The sequence below is a fragment of the Manis javanica genome, chromosome 11 (assembly GCF_040802235.1).
Source record: "Manis javanica isolate MJ-LG chromosome 11, MJ_LKY, whole genome shotgun sequence".
Lineage (NCBI taxonomy): Eukaryota > Metazoa > Chordata > Mammalia > Pholidota > Manidae > Manis > Manis javanica.
The window spans coordinates 87,516,080-87,531,931 of record NC_133166.1 but is presented as its reverse complement, the minus strand read 5'-3'; the positions used below and the strand labels follow the sequence as shown (position 1 = coordinate 87,531,931).

At 39.3% G+C, this 15,852-nt stretch overlaps 1 protein-coding gene across 4 annotated transcripts in view; it reads right to left on the bottom strand.

The window, feature by feature from the left end:
* The window catches only part of FAM20B (FAM20B glycosaminoglycan xylosylkinase), a 38,857-nt gene that overhangs the window by 19,958 nt on the left and 3,047 nt on the right, over window positions 1-15,852 (bottom strand). For 2 of the 4 annotated variants that reach the window (XM_073216820.1, XM_073216823.1), the window contains exon 2: window positions 3,536-4,041. In XM_073216820.1, the coding sequence (XP_073072921.1) occupies window positions 3,536-3,912 (377 nt within the window). In that variant the 5' untranslated portion in view covers window positions 3,913-4,041. Of the gene's footprint in view, window positions 1-3,535; window positions 4,042-4,574; window positions 4,597-15,658; window positions 15,749-15,852 lie in introns of those variants that run through there. The other 2 variants (XM_073216821.1, XM_073216822.1) reach the window with 2 other exon arrangements.

Here is a 15,852-nt window from a genome sequence, read left to right as displayed (position 1 = left end):
GCCCACTTGTAGGTCCCTGCCATCTTGTCTCTTTCCCACTATAGCTGCAGTTTTTGCTTGTGAAAATAAATTTACTTCCAGAATGGATACAGCTACATTGAAAAAAATATCAATTTTATAATGCAGGGAAAAATGTGCCAAAAAAAAATCACCACTGTATTCCTATGTATTTCATCTACCATACCATATGTACCTTCTATCTCTGACAGTGGGATATGAACAGCAAGGCTCCAGAGATGCTGAAAGTGTAAGCGGCTGTTACGGAAATGTGCATGTCTCAAGTTAGCAGTGAGGACGTCGCAGCTCTTCTCAGGAGAGAGTGATCCATCTTAAGTCACTGACAGAGCAGCAAAATTCATATAGTAACTGCCAATAAATCACTCCTATCCTTCTGGTGAAGGACATCAGAGTCTGGCTAAGGATACTAATTTGCACTTACACTAGGACTTAATAGCCTCTGAGGCCCCTGGGGTCAGAATAGCAATTTGCTGGGTTGTTTCAGGACCACAGTCAATTTCTATAGGCACTTAAACATACACCCACCTTCCCCTGTCAGCAATCGTGCCAGGTGTAATCAGCACAGGTCAGTGTGTGCAGTGAATAAGAGCTCTCTCTGTAGGGGCCTGTTCAGCTTAGGTGGGGAAGGAGAGTGGTCATGGGCTTTCAGGAGGTGGTGGGGGTGCAGGGGAGCCGTCTGAAAGGAATAAAGAGCTGGGTGTAGAGAGGAGGACCAGACTGAGGGGCTGGACCGTTAGGCTGTGCAGGCTGGGTTTTGTTTGGTGAGCAATGGGAAGAGTCTGGATGTTTTAAAGATGGCCAGCAGAGTGGTAATACAGGGATTTGGGGGGAAGAATGAAACTGGTGCTCAGAAGGGTCTGGAAGAGGAAGGTTGGGGCAAGGCTGCAGTGGCAGTAAGAGAGGTGAGATGAAGCAACAGTGACCAAGGTTAGAGTATGAATTTATCACCTTTCCTAGTGACCAGACTGGCCTCTCCTCTCCACTCAGACCTTGTCTGGACACCCCAGACCCATCTGCAGAGCTCCTGGACTAGTAATGATACCGCACACTATTAGGAATACCTGTCTTCTAACACTTCCTGCTGTTCCATCCCAACCTATCCTCGCTTTTCCAGCGTACAAACAAACAGTGGATGAGGAGAGGATATCATCTTATTTAAACACAAATGCCCACAACTCATTTCTCTTTATGCAAATTTAATTTTTGTTTTTTGTTTGCTGGCTTTTTTCCATCACTCTGCTTATGCTAGTCATCTTTCAGGGTACAAGAGCCACACTTCAAAACTTTTAAACTAGCTATTTTTTATGATGGGTGCTCCTTATTATCACACTTATGGGAGGGCAGACCAGTTAAGAGAATCATATGTGTGGCGGCAACTCAGCCTGAAAGCTCCAAATGCCAATCCCAGTAGTTACTGCAGGGTGTTCCTGCCAAGGGGGTTACTCTCTCTAAGCCTCAGTTTCTGGTTCTAGAAATACGAGCTATTAACAGACCATACTTGTGATGAAGTTTAAAAGCATTAACAGACACAAGAGGGTTTGGTGTAATGCCTGGCAAATGGTGTATATTCAACAGAAATTTGATCCAAAGGCCCACAAAACTTAGTTTTTGTACATAACCCGCCAATCAGACTTCTCTATACTCCAAGTCTACTGTATTTTTTATCTTTCCTAATTTTCACATCTTCATACATCATCCTTCCCAGTTTCAGGCAAATGCAGATCCTTTCCATTTCTGGGATCCTGATATATTAGCTCTCTGGATACGATCTACTATGCTGGTCACAGTTGAATTTTGTATATTTTAGCCCATATTTCTTCTCTTACTCTAGCAAGAGACCCAAAGATATGTGCTACAATTCTCTAAAAAGCTCCACTGAAGAATGAAAAATATGTTTTGTACTCTACACAAAAGATTTTAGACATTATAAACTTTGAGAAATATTCACTGGTATCTAATTGCTGGCAAAATACTACAAATCACCATCATGTTAACCTATTTCAAATTTATACTCACAGAAATGTAAAAAAAAAATACATACTATAGAATTACCACATAAATTATCTCTGTATATCCTGAGAACTCCAAAGGCATCACTGTCTAACAATATGCAATTCAGCCTATTCTCTAGTTTAGATTTTGGACTGAGGTTACTAAAATGGCTCAGTTCTCTGCTTAAGACAGGTAAAAGGAACAATGAGGTATCACTACACACATACTAGAATGGCTAAAATCCAAAACACTGACAACAAATCCTGGTGAGGATGTGGAGGAACAGAAACTCTCATTCATTCTTGGGAATGCAAATGGCTAGTCACTTTGGAGGACAAAATTAAACATACTCTTATAATTTGATCCAGCAGTTGTGAGGCTTGGTATTTACCCACATGAGCTGAAAACTTACATCGACACAGACACCGGCACACGGATGTTTACAGCAGCTTCAGCATAACTGCTGAAACTTGGAAACAACCAAGATACCTTTTAGTAGATGAATGGTAAGTAAACTGTAGTACATCCGATAGACAATGCAATACTATTCAGCAATGAAAAAAATAAGATACTAAGCCACAAAAGGACATGGTGGAACCTTCGATGTATATTGCTAAATGAGAGTAGCCAATCTGAAAAGGCTACAAATGGTATGATTCCAACTGTATGGCATTCTAGAGAAGGTAAAACTCTAGAAACAGTAAAAAATTCAGTAGCTGCCAGCGGCTGCAGGGAGAGAGGGAAGGATGAGTAGGTGGCACACAGGGGGTGTTTAGGACAGGGAAGCTATTCTGTATGATACTGTAATGGTGGATACTTGTCATTATATATGTTAATCAGAACCCACAAAAGGTACAACACAAAGAGTGAACTTTAATGTAAACTATGGACTTTTGTTAATGCGTTAATATTGGCTCATCAATTGTAATAAAGATACAACACTAATGGAAGACGCTACTAATGGGAGAAGCTGAGGGTAGGGGTAGGGGGTATATAAGAACTCTCCGTAGTTTCCCCTTGATTTTTCTGTAAACCTAAAACTGCTAAAAAATAAAGTCTATTAAATTAAAACAAAAGCAAAACCCAGGTGAAAGAATCACAGCTTCAGCACTAAAAGAGACTTTAGTCACTCATCCAAAACCCACTCCAACTCTGGGTAACTCCTACTCAAAAACATCTCTGGCATCTGGTTATCCAGTCTTTAATTGAACACATTTGGCAACAAGTTGTTTGTTTCCTAACCACTTCATTTTGTGTCTCTAATATCGGGCACATAGTAGATATGTGATAAATTTTAAATCAAGGATATCTCTACCTGTAAAAAGTTCAGTCTTATATGGAACCAAAACAAGTTCCTATACATTTCCCCTACTCAAATAATCAGAGAACATTAAGAGCTAGAGAAGACTTCAGAGATCTTCTGCTCTACCCTTCCCATGTTACTGCACACACCAAAAGAAGATACAAATCCCAAGTTACATGAATTGACCAACTAGCATATGTAACTTCCAAGATGAAGACTTACCGCTTAGGTTTGAAGACAACTTTCTGTCCTCCTTCAAGAATCAGTAAGGCTTTCAGTTGTGTTCCTTTATAACCCACATCAGCTTTAATGATTTTCTTGGTGGCCATGGCATGCACGATTGCCCCCAGCTCTGGTGTCTCTTCAGGGTATACTTCCCGGGGAACCACCCACTGGGCAGCAATCTCCCAGGGAGACTGCAAGGTGTGGTCCAGCTTGGGCGACAGCTCCACCCTCAAGCCAGCCATCATTCGGTGGAAAGCCCTCTGGTCCTCCCGGTTGGCAGCAGAGGTGTCTAGGTTGTCAATCAGGAAAACTTTGGTGAAGATAAAGATGACAAGGAGAATCGCTAGCAGCACAACCCGCTGCTTTAGCTTCATGTTGACTTCTTCTCCCTCTCCCCTGACCCACTCTTCCTCATCGAAGAGAACAGGTGGTGATGGCTAACAAGGAGAGTCCATGATTATGCACACTGGTCCATTTCTTCATGGAAGCACCTCCCACAATTCCTGCAAGCCCAAGTATAAAGCAAAATTCAATCAGAAATTTTGTCCTTCCACCCCTGTAACTTCTGCAAGCCATGTATCATTCATCCTTTTAGCCTTGCTAATCCTATGCTTTAGACGACCCAATAATTGAAAATTAAATAGTCCAGGAAGGACCTAATAGGTAAGAACAAGGTACAATGAAAACTTGAAAGCAAATTTTCCTGTTTTAATAGGATGTGGAACCACCTAGGAGACATTTGGTTGGCTACAAATTCCTAAAAACCAAAACAATGGGAGAAAGCACAGCAAAAGTAAAAACATTATGATATGTGTAACTCCTTCACTTGCATTTTTACCTTTCAAAGCCCATAAAGACTTTGAACAAGCCAAACTACCAGTATTTGTTAACTTTCCCGTTCTTATTGCCTCCAAATGTAAGTTTTATGACATAGAACAGGAACTCTTAAAAATGTCAAAGAGGGTAAGGGAGAGTAATAACTCTTCTCTGAATCCAAATCCCCCCAAATCCTGGATGTGTCATGTCTGCTGCTCACCTATTTAAATATAACACCTAGACACGTATCTCTACTTCATCAGTCTTCAGTTAATTATTTCTCAAAATTAAAATCCCTGTAAAACATGGACAATCAAATCTGGATAAATTAAGTAAAGGAACAGCATATCCCTATCCATCTGGCTATCAGTGGAACATGACGAGAAGCCTAATGAAGCCTGGTGCTGTGTACAGCACCACGACAGGCTGGACTGGCCAGGCATAGAATAAAGGTACTAATGCCACAGACATAAAGAAGCGCTGCTTCCAGTGTGGGGCCGACCACACACTGGTCAGCTCTCAAGCTAAGATTCCAAATACAAGATTTTTGCAAGGGTGTCAAGAACATAAAATTCAGTCTCATTTGCATGCTGACAGGTTGCTTTCCACTCCCCATGGCCATTTAAAAACATCACAAGCTTGCTATTCTGTATACCTTATAGACAGCATGGCACGAAACCAAGACAAGTGACAGGAAGATAATAGGGATTGTTTAACTCTTCATTCATTCAACAACTCAAATCACTAATCAAAGAAATAAAACGAATACAAAAAAAAGAGCAAACATCTCAGGCTGACACTCCTACCAAACTGGAGACTGCTCCCCTAAGAACAGCTGGAAAGACGTCCAAAAACAGTCTACAAGGGCAACAGTGTTCCAAGGGCACCAGCTTGCAGTGAGCCCACTGAGGCGCAGTTTATTCTTTGTGATGAAGCACTCTTTTCCTGTTCATTTTCATGAAGAAGTGAAAGTGAGAGTCAAATTTAAATTCTAATTATCTCCAGCCACCTGTTTTGTTTCATCATCATCTCCCTGGGAGTACACAGCACTATTAGCTGAAACAAAGGCAATTCAAGTGCATCCAAGATGTAATTGGGACGGTATCAAGTTTGGTGTGAAACTCCGTAAAACAGTTCCTATGATTACAGGTAACAGCAATGCTAGGAGGACCAATTTCAGAGATTTCTGCTAGTTCCAACACGACTAAACCACACACTTTTTCAGTCATTTGTTCAGCATACACATCTTAGGCCACAGGGATGAAAGGGTCATGGAAATCTCACTGTGTCAGCAATCATTTCCTCCATACCTCCAGCTGCCCACGCCCACAGCTGCACAATTCTGGCAAAAAGGGGTTGGCTGAACAGCCTTCATTTCCTACGAAACATCTTCAGGACTAACATCGGTTAACCCATAAACTAATACTGCTGCCCACTTTCATTTAGAATAAAGAACTTTCTCTCTCATGCTAAAGAAACTTATCATATTAAAAAATTTAGCGTAAGCTAGGGATATGAGGGTTTTTCCGTTCTGAGCCACCAATCCAATAGGAAGTTCCAGCAGCTCCAAAATTCAGACAAAACAAACTATCCTGTGCCACAATCTGACTTTGCGTGCTTTAAAATTTTGAAATCCATGACTTTTTAAATAAACCTCAGAAGAACATTCATTAATTCAGGGCTGCAAGCAATTCATCCACATTCAACCAGGGCAGAAATTTAGCTTAAGTGCACTGAAGAGTTCAAACTGTTACATTATTTCACTATTTTTTACTTCTGCAGATTAGTGGTAAAGGTGGGTTTCAAGAAGAGGCTAAACAAAGCTTTCATGTTTGCTATTAGTCACCACATTCTGGAAGAACCAGTACGATGGCAATTTGCCACTGTTCTCCACAACTGCCCTTCATGCCCACACCCACACCCACCAGCCTATTTAGTGTGTTTTGAGCCTCCAGGTTCTCCAATCCAAACTAGATAAGGCACCAGTCACCTTCCTAACCACATACCATTTCTGATTTCTACAAATTCCCTGGCAAGGCATTTGAACCCTTCTAGAGAGCTTCAGCCGGGCTCTCTTCTCAGGGTCTTGGCTCCTTTGTGATCTCAGCTATCTTGCACTCCCTGTGGGAGCTAACATAGTAAGGGCAGATGCCTTACCTAAACTGCACAGACCACTAACAGATGAAGCTTTGCAAATATCTGAGGACTTTGGTGTTAATCTCCTTTGGTGTTCAGTATCAAATGAGTGCTTATCAACTGGTACCTTAATGTTGGCTGTCCTTGATCAGCTGCCCTCCCTTATTTGGCAATCTATTTCTCTGCCAACACCCTACTCAGCTTAGTTAGTAATTTTAGAGTTTAGTCTCTTTTTCTGGCAAAATATTGACAGCTCAGAAAGGTTTTTTCCGCTGGAAAGCTGTTACTTCTTCAGCCCACAAGGCAGCACAAAGACATTTAAGAAATTGACAATGTACAGATTATAGTGGAAATTATATAAAAAGTCTGTAAGTTAGCATGACTCCTATTTCAGAAAAATGTATGAGATGCACATTGTGGAATAATACCATCTTCTAAGGAGAGCATATTTCTTACTGTTTAGAATGATCCCCTGCACTCGTGTGCTTGAGAGAAGGTATCCAAGACAAGGGGTTCCATACTGTATTACCTTATTTTTTTGAGACAGCAGCATGCTGCACACTCTGCAGAAAGGGTTTTTAAGATCTCTCATTTCAGGTAGCAAGGAAATTAAAGCAAGATCAATGTATATTCCAAATTATTTATGAAAACTTCACTTGCATTTGCAGAGGAGTCTGCCTGCTCTATTTCATGTCCTTACCTCCTCCTATAAATGCCTCCAACAGTGCGACATTGTCCAGTTATATCATAGTTACTTTAACTTATTTTAACGTTTCTTTTATGTGCAACAGAGCCTACCTCAAAAAACAAATAAACTCAAGGTAATTTAACTAAAAAAATGTTAAATATAAAAAAGGTAGAGCAAATGGTAGTCTTCACACTAAAAGCTGGCACAAACCTCCAGAATGGTGTTCTGGAAGGCAGACCTTTACAAAGAATCTTTTTTTTTTGAGAGGAGAATTCTTTTTTTATTTTTATTTTTTATTAAGGTATTATTGATATACACTCTTATGAAGGTTGCACATGAATAAACAATGTGGTTGCTACATTTACCCATATTATCAAGTCTTCCCCCTATTACAAAGAATTTTCCAACTGAACCCTGATTTCACTCTTAGTTTCATCTGATAAATGGGGCTTGTTATGGAGGCTCATTTACTTTCATTCTTCACACACACACACACCCATACAAATATACACATCTTACCCTACACATTTATAAGGACACACTTATGACTACTTAGTTGTTTGGGGAGAAGAGAGAAAAATTCCACAGAAAAAAGTGAGGTCAGTATAAATATAAAGTCCTCTGTTCAAGACTCTGACTGATGTCTGGAAAAACATGTTGGCACACAGGTCTGTAAGTCATATGATAAAATTCAATGTACATGGCTGCTAAGGAACAGTACACCTGGCCCCAACACTTAACACCTTACTAGCAGCACCCACAAGCTACCAGTGAGGTTCCAAGTCTAATCAGCAGTGCCTCCTTGAATCTCCCTCTGATCAAGTGACAACTTCACAATACTTCTTATATAGTCACAGAGAAGAAATCCCAACTTTAGTTTGCTGATACCAACTAAAAGTGAAATCTTCAGTAATAACCCTTTTTGTACTTCCAGTTCAATGGTCAAATCAAGTTCTTGCCACATATGTGAAATGTAACATGCCTTGTGTGTAAGGTACCACAAGGAAAATGTTCTGCATAAAGAGTTCATGCAGAAGGCTATTATTAACAAAGGAGATTTGTGGCAAAGGACTTAGAATTTATTATGTAACTACATAATCATATTTACTCATATAATCTCCCTGTCCTTGATCCTTAGTAGGAATTACAAGGACCCTTTTATAAGCTTCTTTGGGAATCATTGGGTTCAGCAAACCTCTGCAGTTTGGTAGGTCTGAGAAGAGGTAAGACCTGAATTTAATTAACAGTTTGTTGGGAGAAGAGATAGAGATTCCACAGTAAAAAAGTGGGTCTTAGTGGGAGTCCACTGTTAAAGAGGCTGGTTGATGTCTGTAGGTACATACATAGAAAAACACATTGGTGCAGAGGTCTATAAGTCACTGTGTGAAAAATTATCACACGTATGTGGTTGCTGAGGAACATCAGAACACCTGGCTCCAACACTTACTACCTTACCAGATGCACCCACAAGCCACCAGTGAGGACCCAAGCAATTCCTCCCATAAATTCCTATTAAGAGGTGGAATCTATTTTTCCTCCCCCTGAATGTGGACTGGCTTTGAAACTTACTTGGACCAACAGAATGACCGTGTGCCAGTTCTGGGCCTAGGCCTTATGAGACCTGGCAGCTTCCACTAGGAACCAAGCCCCTGGGCATAGCAGCTCAGACAAGACTAGGAACGATGAGAGACCTACATGGAGAGAGGGACCTGGCCAGCCTCTAGCTAGTCTGGCCATCCCAGCTGTGGCGCATCCCACAGAGGTGAAGCTGTAAAGGCATCCCAGTTCCAGCTGTGAGCCCAGACTATACCTTGTAAGCATAAGAACCAATGAGCCCAGCTGACCAACATAATTATAAGAAAGAACAACTCACTGTCTTACGCCACCGAATTTGGGGTAGACTGTAAAACCTAAGTTCTGTCTCTATCAGCTATTTGGGGGACATTCACAATAATGGGGGAGAACACAAAGGGAGAAATAAATTACGTGACTAAAAAACAGTTACCTCATGATTAAATTAACCACTGAATATAAACATTTAGTTAATAAATTGTTAAGTCGTATTTATAAATGATTACTAATGCCTTCTACAGAGTAATATACTCATTATGAAAGTTATAAGCAATTTCTATTTATTTTGTCTTTATTGTAAATGTTAAGGAAGATACATAATCAAGGTCTCTTTAAAGTAACACAAGAAAAAAAAAAGGAGTCTAAAGTGGATCATTTACTAAAATCCATTTACAAACTTGAGAGCATTTAAAATCTCACATACCCAAACCAGATGGATTCACTGCTGAATTTTATCAGACATTTGGAGAAGACATAATACCCATTCTCCTTAAAGTGTTCCAAAAAATAAAGGAATACTTCCAAACTCATTCTATGAAGCCAGCATCACTCTAATACCAAAACCAGACAAAGACCCCCCCAAAAAAGAAAACTACAGACCAATATCCGTGATGAACACTGATGCAAAAATACTCAACAAAATATTAGCAAACTGAATTCAAAAATACATCAAGAGGATCCTACACCGTGACCAAGTGGGATTCATCCCAGGGATGCAACGATGGAGCAACATGCGAAAATCCATCAACATCATCCACCACATCAACAAAAAGGACAAAAACCACATGACCATTTCCATAGATGCTGAAAAAGCATTCAACAAAATTCAACATCCATTCATGATAAAAACTCTCAGCAAAATGGGTATAGAGGGCAAGTACCTCAACATAATAAAGGCCATATGCGACAAACCCACAGTCAACATCATACTTAACAGTGAGAAGCTGAAAGCTTTTCCTCTAAGACTGGGAACAAGACAAGGATGCCCACTCTCTCTGCTTTTATTCAACATAGTACTGGAGGTCCTAGCCATGGCAATCAGAAAACAAAAAGAAAGAAAAGGCATCCAAACTGGTAAGGAAGAAGTCAAACTGTCACTGTTTGCAGATGATATGATATAGTACATAAAAAACCCTAAAGACTCCACTCCAAAACTACTAGAATATCTGAATTCAGCAAAGTTGCAGGATACAAAATTAATACTCAGAAATCTGTTGCATTCCTATACACTAATGATAAACAAGCAGAAAGAAAAATCAGAAAAACAATTCCATTCACAATTGCATCAAAAAGAATAAAATACCTAGGAATAAACCTAACCAATGAAGTTAAAGACCTATACACTGAAAAGTATAAGACACTCTTAAGAGAAATTAAAGAGGACACTAATACATGGAAATTCATCCCATGCTCTTCGGTAGGAAGAATTAATATTGTCAAAATGGCCATCCTGCCTAAAGCAATCTACAGATTCAATGCAATCCCTATCAAAATAGCAACAACATTCTTCAACAAACTAGAACAAATAGCACTAAAATTCATATGGAACCACCAAAGACCCCAAATAGCCAAAGCAATCCTGAGAAGGAAGAATAAAGCAGGGCGGATCTTGCTTCCCAACTTCAAGCTCTACTACAAAGCCACAGTAATCAAGACAATTTGCTACTGGCACAAGAACAGATCCATAAACCAGTGGAATAGAATAAGAGAGCCCAGATATTAACCCAAGCATATATAGTCAATTAATATATAATAAAGGAGCCATGGATATACAATGGGGAAATGACAGCCTCTTTGACAGCTGGTGTTGGCAAAACTGGACAGCTACATATAAGAGAATGCAACTGGATTACTATTTAACTCCATACACAAAAGTAAACTCAAAATGGATCAAAGACCTGAACGTAAGTCATGAAACCATAAAACTCTTAGAAGAAAAGATAGGCAAAATTCTCTTGAATATAAACATGAACAACTTCTTCATGAACATATCTCCCCAGGCAAGGGAAACAAAAGCAAAAATGAGCAAGTGGGATTATATCAAGCTGAAAAGTTTCTGTACAGCAAAGGACACCATCAGTAGAGCAAAAAGACATCCTACAGTATGGGAGAATATATTCATAAATGACATATCTGATAAGGGGTTGACATCCAAAATATATAAAGAGCTCAAGCACCTTAACAAACAAAAAGTAAATAATCCAATTAAAAAATGGCAGAGGATCTGAACAGATACTTCTCCAAAGAAGAAATTCAGATGGCCAACAGGCACATGAAAAGATGCTCCACATCACTAATCATCAGAGAAATGCAAATTAAAACCACAATTAGATATCACCTAACACCAGTTAGGATGGCCACCATCCAAAAGAGAAACAACAAATGTTGGCAAGGATGTGGAGAAAGGGGAATCCTACACTGCTGGTGGGAATGTAAATTAGTTCAACCATTGTGGAAAGCAGTATGGAGGTTCCCCAAAAAACTAAAAATTGAAATACCATTTGATCCAGGAATTCCACTCCTAGGAATTTACCCTAAGAATGCAGGAGCCCAGTTTGAAAAAGACATATGCACCCCTATGTTTATCACGGCACTATTTACAATAGCCAAGAAATGGAAGCAACCTAAGTGTCCATCAGTAGATGAATGGATAAAAAAGATGTGGTACATATACACAATGGAATATTATTCAGCCATAAGAAGAAAACAAATCCTACCATTTGCAACAACGTGGATGGAGCTAGAGGGTATTATGCTCAATGAAATAAGCCAAGCGGAGAAAGACAAGTATCAAATGAGTTCACTCATCTGTGGAGTGTAAGAACAAAGCAAAAACTGAAGGAAGAAAACAGCAGCAGACTCACAGAACCCAAGAATGGACTAACAGTTACCAAAGGGATAGAGACTGGGGAGGGTTGATGGGAAGGGAGGGATAAAGGGAAAAAGGGGCATTACAATTAGCACACATAATGCAGGGGTGGGGGCATTGGGAAGGCAATATAGCACAGAGAAGGCAAGTAGTGATTCTATAGCATCTTACTATGCTGATGGGCAGTGACTGTAATGGGGTATGTGGTGGGGACTTGATAATGGGGGGAATCTAGTAACCACAATGTTGCTCATGTAATTGTCTATTAATGATACCAAAATAAATAAATAAATAAAAATAAAACCTCACACACAACTACATATGCCCCGTTTAATGAAAGCCTAACCTTTACACTTCAGCCACCGCATGAATAATAGCAAAAATCAGAACCCTTTAGTACCAAAAATATAAAAATAAAAATAAAAGACCACATACACTTTCATCTGGGGCTAGGTCTATATACTGCCCTTCTGTTTTCTTAATTGGTAGTGACATGAGAGCATTCTGCCACATTATTAATTGCCCTCTAGAAATAAATGCAGTCTCTCCTGATGGTTAGTGGCAATTTTAAGTAAAACCAGAACATTCATAAATCTTTCTACTTAGCATTGGGTGCTTCTAGCCAGTAAGACAAAACCTCCAATACCAAATGGCATCTAGGGTTTATTAAATCCCACATATCCCCAGAAAAATAGCCCATTTGCACTGCCACCTCTGCCCATGACCAGGGCATATTCTTCTTCTTTTCTTATTTATTTTTATTTTTTTATTCTTCTTTTTCATCTTCAAATGGGAGTCTTCGACTAAAAACTAATACCAAATAATATCATTAGCCAGGATCTACATATGGTTTTCTCTTCCCTACTAATTCTCCACTTGAGAAATAGCTTATTTTACCTTCTTATTCTAAATATAAACTCTTTTGAAGCAGAGGCATTAAGACAGCATACTCTGGATTCAAAATGCCTGGACCTGAATGCCTGCTTTATCACCCACTGTGGGACTTGGGAAAGTGATTCAACGTCTAACCCCTCTAGGCCTGTTTCTTCCTATGACAAATGAAGAACATTATTACTTAACAGAGTTGTTAAAAATGAATGACATTACCACAGGTACTACCCTAAAATTAGTGCCTGAACAACCCAATGTAATCACTTGTTAATTATTACCACATCAAAAACCTGAAGATGACTTCCTGAGAGAAAAAAGAATAACCCTCATGGTTATGTTGTCTTCTGGGTACAAACAGTCTGGTGCTGAATACACAAGTTGCATTATTAAGAGTTTAAGTAGTCTTATATTCCTGAACCAAACCTTTCTTAAATTTGAGGAGTAGCAAGCAGGTATCTTCAGAGTGGGTACCACGTGAAGCAAAGACTGGGAGGCTATGTCACTAATATGATCAACCTGTTTCTCTTCTCTACAATGTTTAATTCCACACATTCAATATAAGTGGAACAGATGGGAAGCAAGGATTTATTCTATTTCGTGAAAAAGGCTGAAATAGAATGCCGTTCACAATATCTTCAGTTTGGAAAATCAGCTCTGTTACAAAGATGACAGCTTTGCATGTCCTAAAGCTTTTAAAACCAAGCCTTGAGAATGACTTGAAGTTACAGGTATAGAAAATTCAATTCCTGTATCATTCAAATTGGTTTGAATGTTAGATTTTCCTGTTTTCACTTCCACTTGAACACTTACTCGGATCTTTAAATTCAGGATCCCTTCTGTGAAATCCTCTAACATTCCCTGTGCAGGAAGCCAACTAAAATGGACATTAGGCATTAATGAAGCACTTTGGTAGCCTTTCTTTCCAGATGTGAGAACCAAAAATGAAATAGGCAATGAAGAACATTTGTTCTCTCTGAAAAAAATGCAATTTCTGCAACCTGTCCCATTTAAACCTTGATTTAGGACAACCTTTAACCTTCTTCCTTGAAAAAGGAAAAGGAAAAAACCTTTAGCTTATATTGCTAGTGAGGTTTGTTCTAAAAAAAACCAACCCACCAAGTGTTCACTGCTCTAGAAACTCTATGAAAATACCTAACAATCTACATTGTTTCAAATGGACCAGGTATAATGAACCTGCCTAAGTTCTAGATATTTCATTGCTCAACTGGCAGTATGTAACCATCATTTAAGGCTATATTATAGAATGTAATTTCTACACAGTGGAATTTCAAATAATAACATTTTTCATCAGAGTTTCATGTTTTCTTGTAGTGACCTGTTCTGTTCACTACAGTGCTTGGAAAGGTACATAAGCTTTATGCAACAATAACACCTTACATTTTTAACCTCATGTTCTAGATTGTGTCAAGCTAACAGGCCACAGATCACTCTAGAAATAGGAGAACCCCTGGCAGACCTGTGCTGAATTATCGCTGGGTGTCTCCAAGCATGATCCCTTTGTTATAGTAAGAATGTAAACATGAAGACATGCAAACACTCTGTGGTCTGCCTGTCTCTTCTACTATGATGAGTTCCTTGAGGACAGGAGCTATATTTTACCTTCTTTGTACTTCCAAGTAAGCTAGCACTGTGCAGGGCCCAGGAGAGGTATTTGATGAATGCTTGTTGAATAAATGGAGTGAAGAACAAGGGAAAGAGATCTTTATGGTTATTATTCTTCAGCTCTTAGTTTAAAGATGGCCCATTTTATAGACATATGGAAACTAAGTCCTGTAATGAATTCAGATATACAGTGAAAAATGCATAAATATCAAATACATATGCCAATTTTATGTACTCAATTTTAAATTGCTGCCTTCTGTATACCCTGCTTTCACCTTCCATGGCAACTACTGTTGCCAACACAGTTCCTGGCAATGGTTGGGATCAGGAGTAAAGATGATCTGGAAATGCTGAGAGGAAGATTGGAGATGGTCCAAGACACTGCCCAAAAATGACACAAGGCAGGGATATAACCAGATCTTCAAGTGTTACTGGCTTTCTGACATGAGAACAGACACTAGTACTTCCTACCATTTCCTTTTTTTAAATAGAACTATAGGAACATAAATGCACCTATACAGAGGGCAAGTTCACTATCTAAACCAAGGATAAGAAACAAGAAATGAACAAAAATGGTCTTTGGGCAGCCAAAACAGTGGTTACAAAGTTCATCCACTAATAGAGAAGAGCAGCAGATGCTCCTAAACCTACCTTTTACATTCAATTTCAGGAAACACCTATCTGGGTTGCTACCTGACAGAAGATCAGAAGCTGCAAATTTAAAAGAGGGCAGCAGGGACACTAACAACAGCAAAGGTACAGTTTTCCCACCTCTGAAAGAAGAGACAGATTGACTATTAAAAGCAGTTTCAAGAATTCAAAAAGCAGAGGGAGGAAAACAACCTACTTATTTCAATTGCCTCACAGTCCCGCTCGATTTACTGTCATTAATGGATGCTAGTAACCATAGCCTCCAGTGAATAAAAGAAAGGTTAAACTATATTGTTTAAAATGCAAATGAAGCATATGATACACTGTATTTTTCCAGAAAAAGTAAGGGTAAAATAAGAATTTTCAAAGATAACACCTTATTCCCTTTGTAAATAATGAGGCACTTCTCCATACATAAAGTAGAAAGCATGCAAGAGTATAGAATGACAGACTTCACTGCTTTACCCTGTACTTAGTTCTGTTACATGTTCATAATTTCTTATTCCTTGACCTCCTCCAATATAACACCCTCCCTCTGTAAGGTTGCCACCTTGCCACAAAGTTCAGACCCTAAACACACACCCAAGCTCAGTACCTCTTTTCTGCACCAGCCTCCACTGCTGATCTCAGGCTGGGATGACAAATGTACACCCCAGACTCATGAGGACAAGAGGCCTTTCCTCGTTCGCTTTTGGATAAGAAAGACAAAAATCACAAGTGAGAGCTTTGCATTACATTCTCTCTTAGAAGGCTCTAGCAGTCATGTTGACATTGTAAGTTGGTCAGAAG